General features: G+C 41.1%; 1 protein-coding gene across 2 annotated transcripts in view; it reads right to left on the bottom strand.

The window, feature by feature from the left end:
• Positions 1-26,123, bottom strand: part of myom1b (myomesin 1b) — a 90,520-nt gene that overhangs the window by 24,709 nt on the left and 39,688 nt on the right. For both annotated transcript variants that reach the window (XM_078398511.1, XM_078398512.1), the window contains exons 15-25: positions 25,512-25,686; positions 23,922-24,043; positions 19,033-19,446; positions 12,857-13,053; positions 11,486-11,612; positions 8,195-8,379; positions 6,950-7,064; positions 4,988-5,144; positions 2,548-2,654; positions 565-609; positions 340-479 (exon numbers count right to left, since the gene is read on the bottom strand). In XM_078398511.1, coding sequence (XP_078254637.1) covers positions 340-479; positions 565-609; positions 2,548-2,654; positions 4,988-5,144; positions 6,950-7,064; positions 8,195-8,379; positions 11,486-11,612; positions 12,857-13,053; positions 19,033-19,446; positions 23,922-24,043; positions 25,512-25,686 — 1,784 coding nt within the window. The remainder of the gene's footprint in view (positions 1-339; positions 480-564; positions 610-2,547; positions 2,655-4,987; positions 5,145-6,949; positions 7,065-8,194; positions 8,380-11,485; positions 11,613-12,856; positions 13,054-19,032; positions 19,447-23,921; positions 24,044-25,511; positions 25,687-26,123) is intronic.

Below are 26,123 nucleotides of genomic sequence, written 5' to 3'. Positions count from 1 at the left end.
TGTGTGGAAAATTTAGTTTAGTTTAGTTTAGTTTAGAGAAACAGTGTGGAAACAGGTCCTTCGGCCCACTGAGTCTATGCTGACCAGTGATCACCCATACCCTATCCTACACACTAGCGGCATTATACAGAAGCCAATTAACCAACAAACCTGCACGTCTTTGGAATGTGGGAGGAAACCGGTGCACCCAGAGAAAACCCACGCAGGTCATGGGGAGAACGTACAGACAACACCCGTAGTCAGGATCGAACCCGGGTCTCTGGCGCTGTAAAGCAGCAACTCTTAGCTCTGCACCACCATGCCGCCCTTTGAGTTTCATAAATAAGTAAAATAACTCACCTCATCATCATTTGTAATCTCTTTGTCATTAAATACAAATTTACATTGTGCATTTGGAGAGAGATGTTCAGCCTCCAACCAGAAACGCACTTGTCCTTTGTCCAGGAGTTCAACAGCTAGCTCGGACTTCAGAGGTACAACTGTGAACACAAGTGAGGTGATGGTGTATGACTCTATTAATTAGGGACAACCACTACTCCAGCTAATAATATTCACAATACTTACCTGGGAATTTGTGTGCGTGACTAACTTCAAGAAGACGCAAGAGCTCTGCAAAGACAAAAACACGGATTCAGACAACTTAACAACATGATCCAGTTGCATGAATGTTTCTGTAAATATCCTTCAAGTTGGTTAACTGGGAAAATATAATCTGTGTTTTAACCATGTTGCGATGGAGTCAACAAAGGTTTGTAATTACCAAAAGTGATGGATCAAAATTGTGACATCTTCTACCTTTATCATATCTACTACAGCCCTGAAATCACCGGCCCCTGCCCCATTCCTTGTTCCGGCATAACCCGAACGTAGTCTTTTGCTGGGAATTTGTTCCAATGCTCAATAGGGGTTATCTCAGGCCAAGGCCAACAGCTGGGGTCACAGAAGCACTGTGACAGCCGGGGAGACTGCAGCCAGCAAACCCAAATAAAAAGTGGATGAAATGCTAGCCAAGAGAACATTGGAACAAATGTCAAAAGCTGTCAGTGTGTTCAAGCCCATGGATAGGTTGAAAATGACTTTGACATTCACAAACATTCAGTAACACCCAGGGCGTGTAAAACGAAAATAGATAGTATATAGACGAGTCTTATAGATAGTATATAGATGAGTCTATATACTCATCTACATATTTAAAATCAATTAAAAATTCATGACAAGACAAATTTTGTTTTAAAGTCCCCAGGAGCTGACATTCCTATTCCAAGCCACCCTGCTTGTGCCAGGCACTCCGTACAGATTTCCCATTTGAGCCCTGACAACCTCAAGGAAGATTGTACAACCCTTCTGGAGGGTAAAAATAAGCTTTCCCATTTCACAACCATGATCAGCAAGTTTGCAGATGACACAAAGGTAGGGGGGGTGGTGAATAGCGAGGAAGGGATCTGCAAGCTGCAGGAAGATATAGATGAGATGGTCAGATGGGCGGAGCAGTGTCAGATGGAATTTAATCCTGAAAAGTGCGAGGTGATGCACTTTGGCAGAAATAACTTGGAGAGGGAGTACACCATGAATGGAAGGACCCTAGGGAAGACAGGGGTACAGAGTGACCTTGGAGTACAGGTACACAAGTCCTTGAAGGCAGCAGGACAGGTGGACAGGGTGGTCAAAAAGGCATATGGGTTACTGGCCTTCATTAGCCGGGGCATCGAATATAAAAGTAGGGGGGTAATGATGGAATTGTACAGAACACTGGTGAGGCCACAGCTGGAGTATTGTGTACAGTTCTGGTCACCACATTATAGAAAGGATGTGATAGCTTTGGAGAGGGTGCAGAGGAGATTCACCAGGATGCTGCCAGGGATGAAGGGCCTCGGCTATGAGGAGAGACTGAGCAGACTGGGGTTGTTTTCCCTGGAGCAGAGAAGGCTGAGAGGGGACATGATCGAGGTGTACAAGATCATGAGGGGCATAGATAAGGTAGATGGCGGGGAACTTCTTCCACTGGTGGAAAGTTCAACAACGAGGGGACATAGATACAGGGTAAGGGGAGGGAGGTTTCGGGGGGATGTGAGAAAGAATTTTTTCACCCAGAGGGTGGTTGGAGTCTGGAACTCACTGCCTGGGGTGGTGGTGGAGGCGGGAACACTCAGAACGTTTAAGAGGCATTTGGATGGGCACTTGAAATGCTACAACATTCAGGGCTACGGTCCAAATGCGGGAAAATGGGATTAAAATTAGACTGTGTTTGGTAACGGGCGGCGCGGACTCGATGGGCCGAAGGGCCTCTTTCTGTGCTGTAGGACTCTATGACAACCGTCCTTCACGAAAGTAGGCACTAAATAGATTTAGCTAAAGGGCTGTCCATAATTTCTTTGTCTCTTAAACAGGGACGAATCGTCTAACTACCCCTCATCGCTGAAACCGGTGGAAGATAGGAGGTGGCTGGCTAACAGGAGAGGAACAATGTGTTCTAGGCTGCTGTCAGAAGTCGCCATTTTGGTCGTTTCTTCCATAAATATAATTTTTGGAATAAGATATAATATATACCTGCTTCATCTATGGCATAGCTGGAAGAAACTCCATCTGTATCAGTGACCACGCAAGAATAAACACCCAAATCTTCCTTCCCTGGGTCATTGAAACTGAGTCGCGTCCTATTTGGCAAAGAAATAATAAACACTGTTGAGCAGGGTATGCAATGCATTCATTCCTCCTTGTAACATTTGGTTGTTTTCGTCTCCCTTGCCCTGTCATTATGGCAGATGATAGAAAAAGTTTATCGACCTATACCGACAGTGCTTAGCAACCTATTTACCTATCGTTTAGGGATGTACATTACCAGAAAGACTTCTACTACGATATTCCCTCCCTTCCTGGAAATAACTATCCCTGCTATTACCTCTTGCATTGCACAGATGAGATCTCATTGACATAACGTAGGAAATGGTGGGAAATGTGCCATGTCGATTCACAGCATGTGTTTCCAGATGTCAATGCCCTGTACTATCTTTCTATACTTCCCTTTAACATTATTGTCACAAGTTTCCTGAAAACAATTTACAGAGACTAATGCTGATATTCAAAGCAGTTTTTGCTCTGATCACGTGGCAAGAATTTAGGGCACAACTTGCTGCAACACTAAATCATGAAACCCAGGATAAAGCAAGTGCAAAGGGGCTGATAAAGAAAAAAACACAAACTGCCAGAGTAACTCAGCAAGTCAGGCACATTTCTGGAGAACACGGATAGGTGGCGTTTCGGGTCGGGACCCTTCTTCAAATATTTTGTGTCTTCCCTTGGTAAAGCGGCACCTGCAGTTCCTTGTTTATACAGGGGGTGATAAGGTATGTAATGCTGTCTAATGCTGTGCCCCAGCACTGTCAGACCATTTACTCTCCTTTGCTGTTTTATTATTGTGCGGGATATGCTCAGAAATGAGGATCTGAAATTTTCCGATGCCAACCAACACCGCCAACACATTGTGCTGGTTTACACCGAAGATAAACAAAAAATGCTGGAGTAACTCAGCAGGTCAGGCAGCATCTCTGGAGAAAAGAAACAGGTGACGTTTCGGTTCGAGACCCTTCTCCAAACTCAAAGTCTGCCCGAAACGTCACTTACTCCTTTTCTCCGGAGATGCTGCCTGGCCCGCTTAGTTACTGTAGCATTTTGTGTCCATCTCCGACAACACTTTGATCCAGTAATAACATCCGGCTCATCAAGCTAATGTGAAAATAAATCATGGAAGAATTTCCTATCAAACGCGAGAAACCTAGTTATGCAATTGTAAGGTGACTTCAGCTTCCATTGCACTTCACTGGTATGGATATTGCAGTGAATCACTATTCTGCCAAGTGTTTGTCATATGACCCTTCAATAAAATGTTCTTAATATAATAATTAAACTCTGATGTGGTACAACATAACATTTCAAAGGTGTTGAGGCATTCAATCCTTGATATCAAATTAACATTCTCCTTCTGTTGGCGAGGATATCAGATAATTATTGCATCAATCAAGCGGAATTTTTGTCCGGATAAAGTACAGATGAATTACTAAATAATCCTTTTAACTCTGTGTATAATTAATTAACTCATCCACAAATGTTTGTCAGAGGCTGATGTTGATGCAGATTAGAACCTATATGAAAATATATAAACAGTAAACCCTCGCTATAATGGACCACGGGGGAGGGGGAGGGGAATGGTGTCCGTTATTGCCGATTGTCTGCTGTAACAGAGTAAGGGGGTTAAAGTTTAACCAGAGATGGGGAAGGAAGGAACGCGGCTTTGGGGTGAGCTAGAGATGAGGGAATTCACAGGCTGTGGGGCTGCAAATCCCCCGGTCCCACATGCGGTTTTGTACGCCAGGGATGGGTACTCGTGTCGTCTTCATGCTGTTCGCTCTCTCCACTCCTACAACCGGAAGCATGCCATATGATCCCAGCTCGTTGTTTAACCGACGGACTGGGGGGTGCAACGTAGCCTCAGTCTGCTATAATCAAAATCCGTTATATAGAGCGGCCCTATTTCCGTTATATACAGTGGCCCAGTGGTAGAGTTGCTGCCTTACAGCGCCAGAGATCTGTGTTCGATCCTGACTATGGTTGCTGCCTATACGGAGTTTATATGTTCTACCTGCGACCACATGGGTTTTCTTCGGGTGCTCGGATTTCCTCGAACACACCAAGGATGTACAGGTTTGTAGGTTAATTGGCTTTGGTAAAAAATTTAAATTGTCTCTAGTGTGTAGGATAGTGTTAGTGTACGAGGTGATCGCTGGTCTGCGCGGACTCTGGGCCGAAGGGGCTGTTTCTGTGCTGTATTTCTAGTCTAAAGAGGTCCGTTATTGCAAGGGTTTACTGTATTTCATACATTTCTGAGGTTATTTCGAGCAAAATAATTATAACTTTGCCCCATTAGTTACGAGAAAAAAAGTTTAACGAGAAACAACATGGGTTCTTGTATTGACAGCAAAATTGTGATTACTTTCCGCCTTTGGTCTCCATGGTAACTCTCGATGAGTCGATGAGTTCTTCATAATTCTTAGACCAAATGAATTTTGAACCTCCAGCCATATCCGTGCACTCAAAGATCAGGGAAATCACTCCATCGTCATCCACATCTACAACCATCTCTTTGGTACCTAAAAAAAGATAGAAAGAGTTAGTTGCAGAATTCTAATTTTTCATATGTTTGCTGTTGATAATGTCTGTGTTTGCAGGCTAGAATGTTAAAATACTTTGTTAAAACTTTAGTGGAGCATTATCTTTTTGGCATGTAGTAGGAATCTCAGGAGTCCTCAAGTCTGAGTTTTTCTGCACTATCAACGCTCCTGCATCTAAGTCCAGTGTCTAGAACCGTAGGGGGTGAGTGGGTCGAACCACTCACGGGGAACCAGTGTGCGCGCGTTTTTTTTTTGTTTGTTTTTTTGTGTGACTGCTATGTAATTTCGTTCGGTACCTTGGTACCGAATGACAAATAAAGCTCTGTTGTTGACTTAGCAGGAGAATCTATTTTCTAATAATAGATGTGCAAATTCATATTCTATACTTTATTTGAGCAAGTGGCTACCTGTTGAAAATAGAAGTTTTGTCCCTATGGTCTTATCATTCTTTCCAATTGTTGGCTGGGCCCAATAGTATATTTTAAAACACTTATTAAAAGGATGTGTGTAGCATTGGTAAGGCCAATATTTATTGTTGACCCCTAATAATTATATTATTTATACCAATATATGTATTATCAACAGTTATTATAATGTTATATTATCAGATTATTGTTTATCCATATTATCAGAGAGAAGTGAGGTAATATTTCATTGCCCATGTATTGTAAGGTACATAGTGTATGGAATGGTATCCTTTCCCCCATATGTATGAACCAAAATCATGAGTTCTCAATAATCAATAAGTAGTTTCAGATAATAAAGAAGTTTAGAATTCTTTTGCTTCTCTTCGAAATGTACCATTTTTCTGAAGAAATTAGGTTTGTTCGTCTCTCTGATCGAAACCGTAAAATTTTAAAGAATACAGGACTTTTTCCATGATGTCATGGTTGAGGAATGTAACTCACAGCTAGTAATCTCAGCACCAGAATTTGTCTAAATCTGATAGATCTGCAGGTCGGGTAAATAAAGATAGATTAAAAGTTGAATAAAAACAGGAAACGTGATAAAACTTTCTCATTGTCTGCGTTAGTGAGGCTAATTTCAGTTACACAAATCCGAAAGCCCAAAATTTTTACTTTTGGTTTGTGCTGACTGACATGATATCAATCAGAGAATTACATCAGATAATATAAAAGCACTTGCTGCCTTTCGGCCAAGTAAGGATATAACAGCCAAGGTCATTTTTGTTATGACCTGTGATTCCTACTTAGATTAACCCCAGATGTTTCAAGCACCTTCTGCTAGTTTACCCAAGTTCACATTTTATAAATGGGAGGCTTATTGTGTCACCAAGTTACTTAAGACCATAGCATATTAGAACTGAAACTAGCCTGCACACAAAAAATAATTTAGCCAGAATACTGTCAGGAAAATATTGATTAGGTTAAATTCAGCTATCGCGGAATTAGTTATCCGAATACAAATGAGGTATTGCAAGTTTTCCATGAGCTTTATATATTTTTTCATGTTTGGTTGAGTAAATCAGTGCACACTATGTGTAGTTGAATAAAACAATGAGTAATATGTGTAATATCAGATTTAAGCAAATATGGAACCTGGCGGTTTGTACCTTGGATTGAGTAGGTTTTACACTGTTGGGAGAGGAACAAATAGAACCCAAATGAAATAAGACCCGATATGAAAGATTAAGCCACCTTATTGAACAGAAGGAAGTGAATACAGAGGGTGGCAATTATGAGCAAGGCCATTTGTTTCAATTAAATTTAATTCAGTCACTGCAAAAATAACTGCTTTCTTATTCATAAATGAGTCAAACAAACCTGGGCTTGTTTCTGCAGTGACTGGCTCTGTTAAATCGGATGGTCTTCCAACCCCTGCCATGTTCACAGCCCGCACACGGAAAACATAACACACGCCTTCTTTTAGTCCTTGTACCTATTGGCAATATTAAGGCATTGGTGAAACACAGAGCTAATTTAAAAGTCAATACCATTTAATGAAGCCTCCATCGATGGATCTGATGGAGAACATTCAGCACTTGCCAATATTCTACATGGCGCAAAATACCGATTATTTTTCCCTGCCCTCCTCAACCGATCTTCGTGTCCTGAAATAATCCATGTATCTGAATAAAAATACATAAAAATCTCAGAGTGTGGGCTTCAAACAACTCCTCATTTCCCATCATAAAGATCCCAATGTGTAGGAAAGAACTGTAGATGCTGGTTTAAATCAAAGGTAGACACAAAATGCTGGAGTAACTCAGCGGGCCAGGCAGCATCTCTGGAGAGAAAGAATGGGTGATGTTTCGGGTCGAGACCCTTCTTCAGATTTCAGAGTCTGAAGAAGGGTCTCGACCTAAAACATCACCCATTCCTTCTCTCCAGAGATGCTGCCTGTCCCACTGAGTTACTCCAGCATTTTGTGTCTACAAAGATCCCAGTGGGTTTTTTTGGTAAGGTGTACTATACACCAACATCTTGACCATCAATATGACCAGCATCACACTTCAAGACAGCAATGAGCTGCAAAATATATTTGCCAAAATAGAGACTAGTGTAGATGGGACATGTTGGCTGTGGGGAAGTTGTGCCAAAGGGCCTGTTTCCATGCTGTATGACTCTAACCACTCAGTACCTTTTTAAGCACACAGCTGTAAACTATCTGATGAGAATTAAGTATACACAAATAACTGAAATATCAAAAGGACACAAAGTGCTGGAATAAGTTAGTGGGTCAGGCAGCATCTCTGGAGAACATGGATAGGTGACGTTTCGGGTCTGGACCCTTCAATTTTAGAAGATGGATGTCAACTTTGCAGTAATTTAAACGTTGATCTTTTAGCCAATTGGGAATATTGCTATGGTACCGGTGTCCCAACCCGAAACGTCACCTATCCATGTTCTCCAGGAATGCTGCCTGAACCACTGAGTTACTCCGGCATTTTGTGCTCTTCCTTGCCATGATGCAACTGATAGAAAGTGATACAAAAAAAGCTGACCTGACCAAAAAACTGTGTTCATATGGTAATTTTTTGGGAACAGGATTTACTGAATGGCCTTTACCTTTATGAATCCCTTCGAAGTTGCCTTTTCGTTGATACTTGACCATTGTTCTTCCTTTGCGTCTGTTTCCCGGACATCAGCGTAATACCCTGTCACCTCGCTCCGTCCTGCGTACACTGGAGCTTTCCAGGTGAGGACCACAGAGTTCTTTCTAACCTCAGTGTACATAAGATCATGAGGAGGCCCTGCAATGGTATGGAAAATACATCACTCGCACAAAATACATCGGGATGAATCACAGGAATTACAGCAAACCTAAAGTAAATGATAGTACATGTAGGAAATCCCTATGCGTCAGAACAACCGCACAGGATTCAATTGTGTGTTTCTAATGTAACCATAAATATTTTCTCGAAAAATCAAATGGAGGAAATCTTGCCTTGTGGTTGGAATGTCAAACAATACCTTGTTATCCATTGCTGCCACAGTGTATTAATCACATGCTGTACAGTGTGACATACTTATCACAAACTTAGTAGTGAGTGCTGACAATGTTGAAGTTCAAAATGGATAAGCAAAATAGTTATCACAAAACACTACACAACAGTTTGTCATTATTTTAATTTAGGCATAATGTTCAGGAGACCAAGGGAAAGACCTTTCTAACTGAGTGTTAACTACTCCTCAAAAGGTTGACACCCTGCATTTGAAAATTTGATAGTTTCACGGCTCTATTTGCTCACCTGAAGAAACTTATTAACGAAGACAATTAAGTTCTGGAAATCAAGGTCTTGTGGCTGCTTCAAAAGGATTGATTGGCCTCTATGACTGTGTACTCAGACACATATGTGTCCTGTGCCACATTGATTCAATCACAAAGAAAGCTCATCGATGCCTCTGCTTCCATAGAAGATTGAGAAGATTTGGTATGTCACCAAATACCCCCCCCCCCGAACTTCTCAAGACGTGAAATAGAGAGCACCATGGCCTGATTCGGTAACTCAAATGCCAGAAATGAAGGAGGCTTCGGAGAGTAGTAGACATTACCTGGTCCATCCTCCCCACCAACCAAAAAGGGAGCTAATATCATCAGACCTACACCATCCTGCCTATGCTCTCATCTTGCTACTACCATGGTAGTACAGGAGCCTGAAAACTGTGACCTCCAGACAAGGGAGAGTCAGTGGATGTGGTGTACCTTGACTTTCAGAAAGCCTTCGACAAGGTCCCACATAGGAGATTAGTGGGCAAAATTAGGGCACATGGTATTGGGGGTAGGGTACTGACATGGATAGAAAATTGGTTGACAGACAGAAAGCAAAGAGTGGGGATAAATGGGTCCCTTTCGGAATGGCAGGCAGTGACCAGTGGGGTACCGCAAGGTTCGGTGCTGGGACCCCAGCTATTTACGATATACATTAATGACTTAGACGAAGGGATTAAAAGTACCATTAGCAAATTTGCAGATGATACTAAGTTGGGGGGTAGTGTGAATTGTGAGGAAGATGCAATAAGGCTGCAGGGTGACTTGGACAGGTTGTGTGAGTGGGCGGATACATGGCAGATGCAGTTTAATGTAGATAAGTGTGAGGTTATTCACTTTGGAAGTAAGAATAGAAAGGCAGATTATTATCTGAATGGTGTCAAGTTAGGAGGAGGGGGAGTTCAACGAGATCTGGGTGTCCTAGTGCATCAGTCAATGAAAGGAAGCATGCAGGTTCAGCAGGCAGTGAAGAAAGCCAATGGAATGTTGGCCTTCGTAACAAGAGGAGTTGAGTATAGGAGCAAAGAGGTCCTTCTACAGTTGTACCGGGCCCTGGTGAGACCGCACCTGGAGTACTGTGTGCAGTTTTGGTCTCCAAATTTGAGGAAGGATATTCTTGCTATGGAGGGCGTGCAGCGTAGGTTCACTAGGTTAATTCCCGGAATGGCGGGACTGTCGTATGTTGAAAGGCTGGAGCGATTGGGCTTGTATACACTGGAATTTAGAAGGATGAGGGGGGATCTTATTGAAACATATAAGATAATTAGGGGATTGGACACATTAGAGGCAGATAACATGTTCCCAATGTTGGGGGAGTCCAGAACAAGGGGCCACAGTTTGAGAATAAGGGGTAGGCCATTTAGAACGGAGATGAGGAAGAACTTTTTCAGTCAGAGGGTGGTGAAGGTGTGGAATTCTCTGCCTCAGAAGGCAGTGGAGGCCAGTTCGTTGGATGCTTTCAAGAGAGAGCTGGATACAGCTCTTAAGGATAGCGGAGTGAGGGGGTATGGGGAGAAGGCAGGAACGGGGTACTGATTGAGAGTGATCAGCCATGATCGCATTGAATGGCGGTGCTGGCTCGAAGGGCTGAATGGCCTACTCCTGCACCTATTGTCTATTGTCTATTGTCTATAAGAACAACTTCTTCCCAGGAACCATCAAGCTCTTGGACATTGCACTGCACTGACCCTACTCCACCAACCATGACCTACTATGGACTATGGACTTTGTTTTGGTTGTACTATATACTTCAGTTATGCTCTGGACACCTTGTATTGCTGGTAATTAATTTATTATGTAATTGATTATTGCACATTTATTAGTGTGTTATTGTAATGATTACCTTGTCAAGCTGCAATCAGTAAGAATTACACTGCTCAGTTGCCAGTACATATGACACTAAAAACACTCTTGACTGTTAAATCGGTAGGATAGGCATGGCGCAGCCAGCTATAGGCATTGGGGAGGCCTGACTCTTGAAAGGGATGACTGGAGGTCTCTTGACCGAGATCTTAGAGAGGCCTTCAGTGGTCCATTTTAAGGGCCAGGGCGGCACGGTAGCGCAGCGGTAGAGTTGCTGCTTTACAGCGAATGAAGCGCCGGAGACTCAGGTTCGATCCTGACTACGGGTGCTGTACTGTAAGGAGTTTGTACGTTCTCCCCGTGACCTGCGTGGGTTTTCTCCGAGATCTTCGGTTTCCTCCCATACTCCAAAGACGTACAGGTATGTAAGTTAATTGACTGGGTAAATGTAAAAATTGTCCCTAGTGTGTGTAGGATAGTGTTAGTGTGCGGGGATCGCTGGGCGGCGCGGACTTGGTGGGCCGAAAATGCCTGTTTCCGCGCTGTATCTGAAATATGAAATATGAAATATGAAAAAATCCATTTCTGTTGGAAGACATTGAGGCACCATGGTCGGCAGAAAATCTCTTTGAGGCTGCAAACCAGTCTTCCTGACTTCTGCCAGCCTATTCTCATGCTTTGATTCCCAGCACCATTGTTTTTCAATCCACAGCGTCCCTCATTCCTGCTTTGGTACACTGCCTCTACATTGTAAATAGGTCGGTCTGGAACATTAGTAGACCTACCTGGAACAGCGATGGTCCATTCTTCACACTTGAACTTGTCACTCGGTGAAGAAGGTAGACCTACTCCTGCCATGTTGGTTGCACGGACTTGGAATTGATAGGTCATGTTCTCCTTTAGGTCATTGATCTAAAGAAAGTAAGTTGCAAGATCAAGAATTAGAAGAGGTCTATGCAAACAGATACATTGATTAACATAATGCGCTGGGTGTCAGATATCAAAACTAAATGTTGGAACTCCCTGCTGATCTGGGAGCATGTGTGAAAAGAGAAACAAGATGTAATATTTTAGATCCTGCATCACTGTAATCTTTTCTATTTCATCCATTCTTGTCCCCTGTATTCATCTCTGCTCACCTTAAACATCTCACTCGAGTGATCCCTCCCAATCTTTCAACTATTCTGCTGTAACAATTCACTCTTCTTCCATCTGATTTTATTAGATACAGGTAATTATCGGTCTTGTTTGCCTGGTATTATCATCTCTTTGGCCATTTAATCATTTTCATTTTCCACCTAATATCCCTCTAAGCCTATCCTCTCCATATACCTGTCCAAATGATTTTTTAACGTTGTGTGCATACCTGACTCAACTACCTCCTCTGGCAGCTCGTTCCATATACCTACCACCCTTTGTGTAAGAAAGTTGGCCCTCGGGTTCCTATTAAATCTATCTCCCCTCACCTTCAACCATCCTATCTATCCCCTCATGATCTTATACATCTCTAAGATCACCCCTCATCCTCCTGCACTCCAACGAATAAAGTCCTAGCCTGCTCAACCTCTCCTAAAAGCTCAGGCCCTAGAGTCCTGGCAACATCCTTGTAAATCTTCTCTGCACCCTTTCCAGCTTAACACCATCTTTCCAATCATCTTGACTATCATTAATTTCTAAAGAAATGGAATTGTGTTAATCCTGTCGCTCTCTCCACAAATGTTCTCCGACTTGCTGGGAATTTTCAGCATTATCCATTGATTTACAGATTGTTAAAGTAAAGCTTAAATGAGTCCAGTTCTGCACAGACATATGTCAAAAAAAATTCAGCGTCACTTAATTTAGTTTGCTGAAACACATGGCCTGTCGATATGCACTGGGATCCAGTGCTAGTCAATTTCCAACAAAATATTCACATGTATATCTGGGGCAAGGGTAACATGCCTACATATCTGCGGCAGATGGAATGACTTTAGTTGAAAGGAGGGGCAAGTTGACGGGTCCTCGGGGTAATAAAATTTAAATTATTTCTATGCCTCTGATGCATAGGTTAATTCCTTTAGTATTTCCAGCTGGATGGTTGAGAACCACATTGAATTAAAATGCTCTATTTTACATCGTCAAAACGGGACCGGAAAATAAGCTATTGTTTCACCTACTCTGTATGCCCGCTCACTGATAGCCTTGATATGTGCTTCGTTCCACTTTCCAGGCTTATCGTTAATAATTTCCCGGTAATCCACAAAGTAGCCAGTGATGTCGGAACCACCATGGAATCTGGGTTGCTTCCATCCCAACACCATCGAGTCATGGACACTTTCAAGCACCGTGATCCCGCAAGGTGGAGTTGGGGCAGCTGTTTGAAGTCAGAGCACATGAGGTTAATATTTGACTCCACTTGACAGTTCAACTCTTTCAATATAAATCTGGCTGTATGGATCACTTATGTGTAATGATATATACAAAGTACATTTTGTATCTTGTACAAGTAATGTCTCAAGTGATTTTGGAAATGATCAGTATCATGACCTTCAAATGCAAATATGCAGGTTATATCTTTAAACTACAATTGTCATGGGAATTTATATTATAGTGGAATTACAATGTGCCAATAAATTGAAGTTCAACCACAATCTCAGATTCGCTCTTCAATTTGCCATCAATTGTCAAACAGGGCACCAGTTAGAATGTAGGCTGTTCCTGACGATGTGAACACCTTTGTCAAGAGTTTATATTCCAACATTATGTGGTGAAACTTCATACAAATATTCCTCCATGTCATGTCATAAAGGATGGGTAAAAATGCATGAAATATTCTCTCCAGTTACTGGGTCCAAACTTATGTCAATGCTCATGGACATGTGGCAGTTACGATCCCTGCCCTCTTGTACACTTCTGATCTATGGACTACTTAAGTGGACAGTGCAAAACAAAATGGACAGATGCTGCTGGCGCTGTCTCCACAACATCTTCAAAACCCACTGGCAGGATAAGCAAACCAGCAGCAACATCCCTTCCCAGGGCAACATCCCAGTGCTGAAGCTCGGTACACGCGGCCAATGGCCAGGTGAAATGTAGAAGCAAAGAACTGCAGATGCTGGTTAATCCCAACCTGCTTATGTTCCAGATATGCTGCCTGAGTTACTCGAGCACTTTGTGTCTGTCAATGGGCAGGGGACATTGTTTTCACACCTGACAGCATAGTTCTGCTACAGACGATCTATTCTGAGGTCAGTCAAGCTAGGAGATTACCAAGTAGGCAAGAAAAGATTCAGTAACATTTTAAGTAATTGGTCATATATTTGCTTGTTGAACCAAATGGGACTCTGCTTGTTGTCATCACTCAACCAACATTACCTCCTCTTAGGAAAACATTGAGTGCTGGAGTAACTCGGCAGGTCAGGGAGCATCTCAGGAGACATGGATAGGTGACAATTTGGGTCTGGACTCTTCTTCAGACCCTTTTCCCAAGATGCTGCCTGACCCGTTGTGTTACTCCAGCACTTTGTGTCTTCTTTTGTAAACCGCATCTGCAGCTCTTTGTTTCTACATTACCTCCTCTTATATGTTGTACCAACTCCACACTCAGTGTGTTTTTATACTGACTCAGTGTACTACTACTATACACTTGTACTTGAATCTAAGTGCTTATGTATAGTGATACTTGTACTGAACTGTATACAAAAAATAATTTCACTGTTACTCAGTACATTTGACAAATAAAGTACCATTGAACATATTAGATCATATGGAGAATCAAATTCCACTTTACTTTGAGCTTGAATTTGAACAAGTTAATGTATCTTATTGTGAGCTCAACACAGAGATTTCTCTGAGCATTACTAGCTGTGGAATCCGCTGGAGCTCCAATTAATTTGCTCTGAGAATATTAAAGGAGGCATAAACTAAGTTAGCTTGTGAGTCAATAATGGATCGGATGCATAACTTCATATGGTGAATATTGCAGCTCAAACGTGATGCCAGAAAGTGACACAATGGGTCTATCTACTTCTCCACAGGGAGAGAGTCAGTGCCACCTGGAGAGTCGAGCCATGGAGAGCTGAGCCATGGAGAGCCGGGCCATGGAGAGCCAGGCCATGGAGAACCGAGCCATGGAGAGTCCAGCCACGGAGAGTCCAGCCATGGAGAGTCCAGCCATGGAGAGTCAAGCTGAGATCCAGCCTCTCTGAGCAATTTTCAAAGTGGAGGAAAACTAATATGTTCAAGATAAAACATATTAAACAAGATAAAACATGTGCATTGAAAAATATGACACAGATTGATCCAGGCGACCACTCTGGTGATAGTGGGTTAGAATTTAACAGTGGCAAACATTCATATTGTGTTTATGAGTGGCAAAGGTGTTTCACACAAGTGAAAGCACATCTAATAAATCACTTTCATAATTTCAGCACTTGATTTCTTGCATAAGGAATGGCACTGAGGTAAGAAACACAATGTTAAGTTATCATGGTGAAATTAACTTCTATTCTATTAACTTCTATGAACATGTTTACATCTCAATGATCTAACTAAACTAATTTCAAATAATAGACTACCGTAATCATCTTTCATTCAATTGCAGCATATTGCTAAAATTCCCAATGGTGGTCCAGTGGTATAATTGGGAAAATAGGTTATCAGAGTGCAGTGCAACCAGTAGAACTACCCCCTCACAGTAGCAATGCCAAAGACCTAGATTAAAACCTGATCTTGGATGCTATCTGTGGTTCTCCCCTGTGACCATATGGGTTTCCATCAGGTGTAGAGTCATAGAGTCATGCAGCATGGAAACAAGTCTGTTGGCCCAACTCATCTATGCCGACCAAGATGTCCCATCTAAGATTGTCCCATTTGCCCGTGTTTAATGCTCCTGTTTCCTCCCAGAACCCAGATATGAGAAGATTTGCACGATTAATTAGCCATAATAAATTACTTCTAGTGAGTAGATGAGTAGTAGAATCTCTGATGAGTTGATGAAAATGTACGGAGGAAAAAGATTGGGACTAATGTAGGATTAGTGGAAATGGGATGGTTGATGTGAACTTGGTGGCTTAAGGGGCTGTTTCTGTGTTGCATCTTTCTATGACTCTTGAGACTGACACATTTGAAGGAATTAATTCATTTATCCAAATATGTTGAACGATTTCAAGTTCCCAAAATGCAAGTCTGATATTCTGTTTACTCGTCTTCTCAACTTTCAATATCTTCTTTCATCTTGAATCCTCATATTACAATTGTCATCAAAGGTCTTTTATTGTCACATGTATCAATGAAGGTACAGTGATATGCGAATTACATTCTTGAACAAAATAACTTTTTAAAGGTCTTATTATTTTGTAACAACATTAATATCTTTAATGTAGAAATAAAATCAAAGGTAAATCACAAGAAAGTAATCAGACTGACATAGAGTAAGAAAGTGTAGAATAGGTGGCAAAACAAAAATTGGTGGAAGGAGTGTATTTTACATTTATTTCAAAAAGGTAGTAGTGAAAAACTAAGAGATGAAATTCCAGAATTTGGACATTTCCTAGCATTGCTGGAATGGATGTCACGGACACAGACAATAGACAATAGACAATAGGTGCAGGAGTAGGCCATTCAGCCCTTCGAGCCAGCACCGCCATTCAATGCGATCATGGCTGATCACTCTCAATCAGTACCCCGTTCCTGCCTTCTCCCCATACCCCCTCACTCCGCTATCCTTAAGAGTTCTATCCAGCTCTCTCTTGAAAGCATCCAACGAACTGGCCTCCACTGCCTTCTGAGGCAGAGAATTCCACACCTTCACCACTCTCTGACTGAAAAAGTTCTTCCTCATCTCCGTTCTAAATGGCCTACCCCTTATTCTTAAACTGTGGCCCCTTGTTCTGGACTCCCCCATCCCCCAGCAGTATTAATGGAATGGAGAGTTCTTGGAGGATTGCAGGGCTGGAGAAGGTTACCTAATGGAGTTTTGGACAAATGATGAGAGTTTTAAATTTGAAATATTATTGGGCTGGGCAAACACAAGTCAACAAGCACAGGGATGGAGGTAGAAAAATGATTTGGTTAGCAAAGGATTATAAAGCAAAAGATAGACACAAAATGCTGGAGTAACTCAGTGGGTCAGACAGCATCTCTGGAGAAAAGGAATAGGTGACATTTCGGGTCGAGACCCTCCTTCAGATCCTTCAGCCATCTGAAGAAGGATATCGACCCGAAACCTCACCCATTCGTTTTCTCCAGAGATGCTGCCTGACCACTGAGTTACTCCAGCATTTTGTGTCTATCTTCAGTGTAAACCAGCATCTGCAGTTCCTTCATACACATATGAAAACAAAACTTGAGTTTACCCGAGATAAGCTATACTAGCTTGGATGCCAATGTTACCATGGCAGTCTCACATGGTTTAGGATCCCCACCTCTAATGCAGGATTCACAACCCTTATTAATTGCTCTTGCCTCTAACTAAAACCAAACTGACCAACTGTAGAAGCAGTTAATGGGAACTAATGCAAACCAATTCACAGTTATGAGTGAACCGGTACAATTATTCACAATCTATCAATGTGGTTAGCTTCAATCACCAGAAAGCAAGACATTAAAATGGTGTGAATATTCATTTACCACAATTGAGTGTTCAAGCCTGTTTGCACTAGTGTTTGGACTAACGCTTCTCAAAAGCATCACATCGAAGTTTTCTAATTTTTCTCAGGGGCATTCTCCTACTGATATAATTTCAACTTCCCTCTTGGACTTTCTCCACTGCTTTAGTCACTTATACTACCAAGGAGTATATATTTTGTCTACCTGTTCATTCACATTCTTTAGTATCTTTGTTAAGAATACATTGTTTTATTAATATCAAAATATATTATCTCATAATTAATATGTTAAATAGTGTTATTTGCCCATTTATATATTTCTCTAACCTGTCTATTGTTTCCTTTTTTAACCAGGTCAGAATCCTACAGGAACATTTAAAGCAGAAGCTAATAGATTGGGAAAACATGGTAAGTATGATCAGTGTAGATCTTAATGGCAGCTACTGTATATTGTCAGTAGTGCTGCTTTTGGAATTAGATGTCGCATTGTTATATACCTGGTCATATTATGTAAAACCAGAGAGCTGTCCAAGTGTCTTTGCCAACATATCTCTCTCTCAATCAAAACTGGCTGCCACATAGTATATCTCCTACATTTTTCAACGTGAGGTGGAAAGGATAGAGTGATCTGAATGAATCGTCTGAAAGGGTGATGGATCAGATTCACAGCTATCAATGGAAAATTGGATAAGTTCTTGAGAAAAGAACTAAAAAAGAATTGGTGCCAAGACAAAAAATTGATGGCACAGGTAAAGGGGCTAATTTGAGAGATCTGGCAGGAAAAGAGTCATTGCAGGCATAACAAGTCAATTGCCTTATTTTGTGTTGCATTATTCTGTCAAATCTATTAAGAGTGGCTTTTGAGTATTTATCCCATCCTTTTACCCGTCCTAACAATTGTTAAAAATGAGGGAGAGTTAAAGATTTTATTCTCCTATTGCTACTCAATACTGTTTAGTCAGTGTTGTCCAGATTGAAAGAATATAAAATGCAAATGATACTACAATACTCTACACGGTATCTTTAACATGACTTCTGGAGGAATTTAATATCTAATACCACAAGGAATAGGAATGGGTCACTAACAAGGATAACAACTGCGATTGAACTGCAGTTCAAGTATGGCATAAAGTTAGGAAGGCAATCTATTCAACCATACTTCTGCTCAAACCAATCTACTCTAATCTCCTGAGATTATTCCAGTAAAATAACTATGAACACTTTAGGATTTATCTCTTATTTCTCAGCTCAATCGCAGAAAATCCATCTTTAAATGACAAAGTTTCTATCTGATGTTCACAAATGTGATGATATCTTTATAAGGTACATGTTTGCCACACCCCATCTTTCCCCTGAATTTAATTTATTGCTCATGTCTCATGAGACTATTTGGGTTCATTGTTGCTCCTGCAGGTGCCAATGGTCTTGTAATACTACTCAAAAATAATTCATTCATAAACCTCTCGCTCCTCCTCCAAAACTCTCCACAAAACATATTTCGTAAAACATGGGTCGGCTCTGTTTTCAATCTACTTTCACTTCGGTGAATGTACATCCCTCTCCTTGCAAAATATTTGGAAAATTGTGAATCGTGAGAAAAAAACAACTTTTTTTTTGTTATTCGTTAAAACCCCATATAAATTGAAGTGCATCAGTTATATTTGTCCAAGAATTGATCAGTTCCTCTCGGAATACGATTGCATTGTTTATACGTTTAACTTGAATATTAGTTCCTGATTTCTCACCTAGGTTCTCCATGTGCACATCTTGTACTTTAGGGCCTTTCTCATTTTCATCTGGCACCTTAGAACCAATCTTGTGCATATCTGGTACCTTAAGGCCCTTTCCATGTTTATCTTGTATCTTTGGACCCATCTTATGTATACCCTCCTCGTGCATATCTTGTACCTTTGAGCTTCTCTGATTAGGCTTGCTCTTCCACTTTGCATTTACCTCCTTTGAAGTATCTGGTGCCGTGTGTGGCACATTACCATAGCCAGTGGGCAGTTGGTGTCTGTTAAGCACAGCATCACAACTTAGTAAAGTGTCACGTGCGGGCTGAGATGCCTCATGCTTGCCATCCCAGCGTGCACGGCTTTCTGTTAGTCCGTCAATGTTACCACTTTGTTCAGGAAACACACCATCAGGCACTCCTCCTCCTAGAGTTAAATAAAGTAATTAATCAGGCATTCAAGAACAACTCTGTTTGCCCAACAAGGGCATTTTTTTCCAAGGATGAAGAAATGAAGACACACGGTAAACAAATAAAAACAAGGAATAAGATGCAAGGACGTATTTTTACTGAGCATTTCGCATGGCAATAAGCCAGGTGCAGACCAGTGATTACTATTCAACTGTTATTGCAAACACAGAAAAACAAGGCAGTATTGCTCAACCCTTGAATATGCAGCATCAAACATTGAAAGCAGAGAAACCTTAACTTTATGGTTGGTATTGATATGTGTTAGGCAGAATGCCAAACATCAACAAAAATTGCTGGAAACACTCAGGCGGCAGAGTGGCCTAGCTGGTAGAGCTGCTGCCACACAGCACCAGAGACCAAGGTTCAACCCTGGCCCCACATGCTACCTGTGCGGCATTTGCACATTCTCCCCGTGACAGTGTGAGTTTCCTCCGGGTGCCCAGGTTTTCTCCCACATCCCAAAGGCATGTGGGTTTGCAGGTTCATTGGCTGCTGTTAATTGTCCCTGATGTGTAAGGAGTGGATGAGAAAGAGGGAAACTAGTACTAGTATGATCAATGGTCAGCATGGATTCAGAGGTCAAAGAGCCTGTTTCCATGCTGTATCCCTAAACTAATTGGTCAAGCAGCATCAACATCAAGAGAAACAGAATTAATGTTTCACGTTGAAGATACTTCTACAATTTTAAAGAAGAGTCTACTGCTTGAAACATTGTCTGTTTTACTTTCTGTTTTTATTTCAGGTTTCCAGTATCTGCAGGTTTACAAAAAAATCATTAGGCAGAATATAAATTTTTTAGTTTGAGTTGATTTAGTTTAGTTTAGAGAAACAGGCCCTTTGGTCTACCAAGTCTGTGCCGACCAGCGATCACCACACACTAACACTATCCTACACACACTAAGGACAATTTACAATTTTACCAATACAATTAGCCTACGAACCTGTATGTCTTTTGAGTGTGGGAGGAAACCGGAGCTGCCGTAGAAAACCCACACAGTCACAGGGAGAACGTACAAACCCAGTACAAACAGCACCATAATCAGGATCGAACCAGAGTCTCTGGCGCTATAAGGCAACAGCTCTATCGCTGTGCCACGTGTCAATTTGTTTAACAATATCTCAAGGTTTTCAACTTTAACAACGAGAGCCAGTATTATCACATCTTTCTAAGGTGATAACACTGTAATTTGACCAATAAAGAAACAAATGAATTAATGGAGTTTCAGAAAATAAACTTGAATTCTATTCCTGATAGACAATAGAGTTAGGAAATGGACTGGATCTCATATGTTGACTGCAGACACAACTCACTCATGAACACTTTTCAACTTTATTTCTTGAATATTCATATTGGTTTATACTTTCCTCATCGGATAACTTATTTTGTATTCTCCTTTTGAGTGATCATTTTATTCTTTTATTCTTAATCTGTCCTATGGCATAAATCTTTCCTCCCTGGAAAACACATGTTCAATTGCCCTGCAGCAGAAGCTCTCAGTTATTGGTCCCCCATCATGGTTATCCATTCACTACTCTAGAAATTCTCTACGCCTGTGGTTCATCACATAACTTTTTTTTAGAGACTTTAGGCTTTAGAGAAACAATGCAGAAACAGTTCCTTCGACCCACCGAGTCTGCGCCGACCAGCGATCACCCATTCCTATACATACTAGGGTCAATTTGACAACTTAACAAAGCCAATTGACATATAAACCTGAGTGTGGGAGGAAAGTTAGAGATATAGTTAATTTATTGACGCAGTGTGGAAACAGGCCCTTTGTCCAACCAAGTCAGCACTGACCAACAATCACATGTACACTAGTTCTATCCTACACGCTAGGGATAATTTACACAAGCTAATTAACCTCCACCCCCATAGTCAGGATCAAACCAAGGTCTCTGGCACTGTGAGGCATCAACTCTACCGCTGCACCACTGTGCCACCCAACACGCCAAATTAATAAAAGGGATCTTATAGAAACATATAAAAGGGGATCTTATAGAACCATATAAAAGGGGATCTTATTGAAACATATAAAAGGGGATCTTATAGAAACATATAAAAGGGGATCTTATCGAAACATATAAAATTATAAAAGGACTGGACAAGCTAGATGGACAAGCTAATGTTCCCAATGTTGGGCGAGTCCAGAACCAGGGGCCACATTCTTAGAATAAAGGGGAGGCCATTTAAAACTGAGGCGAGAAAAAACTTTTTCACCCAGAGAGTTGTGAATTTGTGGAATTCTCTGCCACATAGGGTAGTGGAGGCCAAATCACTGGATGGATAAGAGAGAGTTAGATAGAGCTCTAGGGGCTAGTGGAATCAAGGGATATGGGGAGAAGGCAGGCACGGATTTTTGATTGGGGACAATCAGCCATGATCACAATGAATGGCGATGCTGGCTCGAAGGACCGAATGGCCTCCTCCTGCACCTATTTTGTATGTTTCCATGTTTCTATGTCTCAACTTTCCCAATAAACCTCTCAACTCTATTTCTCCCAGCAACTTCTCCTATTTAGTCACACAAAATGAACTGCTTGGCTAAACCCCATCAGTAAGCAGCCATTGTCATACCCCTTCACACCTTCACACCTTACTACCAAACATCCTTTGACCAATGTGACAAAACCTAATGGTGACACAGTGCTGTAACTGGTAAAGCTGCTGCCTCACATGGCTCCCTATTCACTGCAAGTAGTTTCTGCTGCAGACAAAATCTATTTCATTTGCAGAGAAACACGACGACTAAGTAATTATAAGAGTGAAAGGCATGGAGCAACAGAAAGAAAAACATAAAATGGAAAAGAGAAAGTAATATAATCTTGGATCAACTCTACTAGTGAGGTCTGAAATGATTACATGAACCAATGAGTGATAAATACCCTCAAGTATTTCCATTTAGAAATCACACAATGCTCCACAAACAACAGGTAAAACTTGTCTGACGGTCTCACAGCCCTAAAGGTCCAAAAACCTTTAGATCTACAACTGCCCTGACAGATGAAGTCCCGAACAGAAACCAACGTCAGTTCAGCATAGGTATTGTGCATGATATTCAATATGCCAAAAGTACTCATTACTATTATAAGATGCTCAGACAATAAAGGAAACTCATTTTATCAGTACTTAGGATTATTAAATATCTTGATTTATTAAACCATTGAGGTATAATCAGCGCATTAAATCTTTCTATATTAAATTTGTTTCTCTTTCTATAGATGCTGACTGACTTGTTCATAAGGTCATAAGGTCCTTAGTGATAGGAGTGGAATTAGGCCATTTGGCCCATCAAGTCTACTCAGCCATTCAATCATGGCTGATCTATCTCTCCCTCCTAACCCCATTCCCCTGCCTTCTCCCCGTAACCTCTGACACCTGTACTAATCAAGAATCTATCTCTGCCTTAAAAATGTTCATTGACTTGGCCTCCACTGCCTTCTGTGGCAAACAATTTCAGATTCACTAAAGAAATTCCTTGTCATCTCCTTCCTAAAAGAACATCCTTTAATTCTGAGGTTATGACCTCTAGTCCTAGACTTTCCCACTGGTGAAAACATCCTCTCCACATCCGAGACTCTCCCATTGAGTGTTTCCAACATTTTCTATTTTTATTTTAGATTTTCAGTATCGGTATTGTTATGATTTTCATAGTAATTAATCCAATTTGATCTAGTATCTTACAAGAATCAACAACTTGCTCACTGAATAAATTGCTGATCTGAGCTAGAACTGGATCATTATTAATTGAATTTACATTTGTGAATGCTTATTTATCCAAATGTGTTTGTTTAAACATAACATAACAATATTATGTGATAATAAGTAAGAGGTGCATGGATTAGTTTTTGATATTTGGTAGGCACTTCACAAAAAAGCTGTTAACAAGAAGGCAAAGTAATGTACAAGAGCAGGCGCCAGCAATCATGGGAACACCCATTAAAAGAATGATGTTAAACAGTTAGCAAGCAAAATGGTAGCAAATGCAGATGGAAAAGATGTTTGATGCTTTTATGTGTGAACAAGATATGCACAGGATGGTCTAGTATGTTATACATTACATTGTGCTGGAGCGAGAATGATAATCCATGATTCTGTTAAGTTTTGGATCTTTTAACTGTGAAGCAGACTCGAGCGAGGTTTCATACAGTGGCTTATGGATGGGTACAGTGAAAAAGAATACACTTTCCTTGTGATGCAGGCACAGTGCATGATCTGAACAAAGACTTAAGACATCATGGGTGGAAAAGTGACACAGATGGCACTGTGAAAATAGTCTGTGATCAATTAAGAAGCAAATACAGAGATTAAATGAACATATCTACCTCCAACAATAATTAAATATACGTTTACGCACTTACAAGTATATAAATGAGATTTTTTTCTAAAATTAGTAAATGCATTTTCAAAAGTGAGAGGGCTTCACTTACCTAGAGCTGCCTTAACTTCCAATGCCTCAGATTCCGGAGAGAATTCACTGAGGCCAGCAGCATTGACAGCCCTGACTCGGAACTTGTAGGATTCCCCGGTGGGCAGCCCATGACAAATAAATCTTTAAAACAAAAATATAATTCTCAACATTAATTAGATCATTTCAGATTTATAAAGGTGCATGCACTGAATATACATTTATATTTTAGTGAACATTCCTTGTCAAAATTACAAAACAATGCCATTTTCATTCCCTTCATTTTATACATTCTTTCATATGTATTGCAAATCTTATTCGACCATGTTATTTGACAGGCATTATTTGGTATATGGAACAAACGTCTGGAGGAGGTCGGTGAGGCAGGTACTATCATAACATTTCAGAGGCATTTGGATAGGTACAGTGATAGGGCGGGTTTAGAGGGATATGGGCCAAATACTGGCAGGTGGGATTAGTGTAGATGGAACATGTTGGTTGGCATGGGCAGGTTGGGCCAAAGGCCCTGTTTCCATGCTGTATGACTCTATGTTAATATCCATCCATCTCCCATTCTCACTTTTCTGTCTTTTCTCTCTTTGTGGTCCATTAAAAGAACGTAAGGTAAACTTGAGGTACAACATCTTCCATCTCGGCACTGCACAGCTCTCAGCTGTTAAAACTGAATTCAGCGATTTCTGAAAACCAGCCTCTCTGGTTTGTGGCAAAACCAATCATACATAGATCCATAGACAATAGTTGCAGGAGTAGGCCATTCAATCCGTCGAGCCAGCACCGCCATTCAATGTGATCATGGCTGATCATCCACAATCAGCACCCCGTTCCAGCCCTCTCCCCATATCCCATTATTCTGCTAGCCCGAACAGCACTATCCAACCCTCTTTTGAATGCATCCAGTGAATCGACCTCCACTGTCTTCTGATGCAGAGAATGCCACAACTATCTGGAGAATTCCACAAAGTCACAACGTTCTGATAAAAAATCATGAAACTGCAACATTATCTTTCTCCCCAAGTGCTGCCTGGCCTGCTTAGAGTCTCTAGTCTTCTTTTCCAGTAACTACAGTGTTTTGTGTCTCTCGAGACACAAATGAACATTTCAAACAGGACTACCTCTGGTCTTTCTGCCAGGGCTAATTGTTAATTGGTATTTCTGCCAGGGTTGATTGTTAATTGTTAATTTTAAAGTGAAGATTCATAGGTTCTTGATTAGTGAGGGCGTTAAAGGTGGATTCGGCAGGATAATGGGGTTGAGAGGGAAAATAGATCAGACTTGATCTGCCTTCTCCATGTAACCTTTGACAGCCTTGTTAATCATGAACCTAAAAATCTCCACTTTAAAAATACCAATTAACCTTGGCAGAAAGACCATAGACAGTCCTGTGAGAAATCAGCCTTGATCGAATGGTGGAACAGACTCAATGGACCGAATGGCCTAATTCTGCTATTATGTCTTATGGTCTACTGACAAAAATCATAGATCAAATTCTTCATGCACTCTCACCCTCCCTGTTATCTCATTCACTCTGATTCTAGCCAAGTCCTTTGACTGTTTTGCTTGTCCCTGGCTCTCTAAAAGCCATGATCACTACCTTTTTCCTTTCACTGGTTTGTTATTGCATGGGTCCCACTTTCCAGATCCATTGATGCTTCCTTCAATATAGTATCCCACCAACTCTTTTGCATCTTTTGATTCTTCCCAACTTACGACCATGGAAGTGTCTGTGTTTCTTGAAGGCACAACATGACCAGGAGCTTTTGGAACATCTGAATGAAGAAAAGACAACAATGCATCACAAAAAGCATTATCAACAGTGCAACTTTAGTTCGCCTTAAATCTCTGCTAGTGGTAAGATTAGTTATTGCTTAAAATTCATTCTCAACACTGTATTTTGATGCTTTGGAGGCAATGTACTTTAGAATAAATTTCTTCAGAACTTGTGTGGAAAATGTAATCTTCCTTTTGCCCGTCCAACTGTTATCTGCTTCTTGATGAAGATGAAAAACTTTCACAAAGTTGCAGTAAAACAGAAACAAACAAGATTCAGGGTACACTGCCAGAAACATGGGGCAGAGTAATTCACATCCCATGCTCTGGTCCATTGCCTACCTGGAGTGTGTTTTGGAACATTGTCCAGTCATGGATAATCCTGCCAACGATTATTGTGAGGCATTGTGGACAGGCAGAGCAGGTGATTGGGGAT

This window comes from Rhinoraja longicauda, chromosome 4 (genome assembly GCF_053455715.1).
Source record: "Rhinoraja longicauda isolate Sanriku21f chromosome 4, sRhiLon1.1, whole genome shotgun sequence".
NCBI classification, from domain to species: domain Eukaryota; kingdom Metazoa; phylum Chordata; class Chondrichthyes; order Rajiformes; family Arhynchobatidae; genus Rhinoraja; species Rhinoraja longicauda.
The sequence above is the reverse complement of the archived record's forward strand: the minus strand, read 5'-3'. Positions and strand labels throughout refer to the sequence as shown.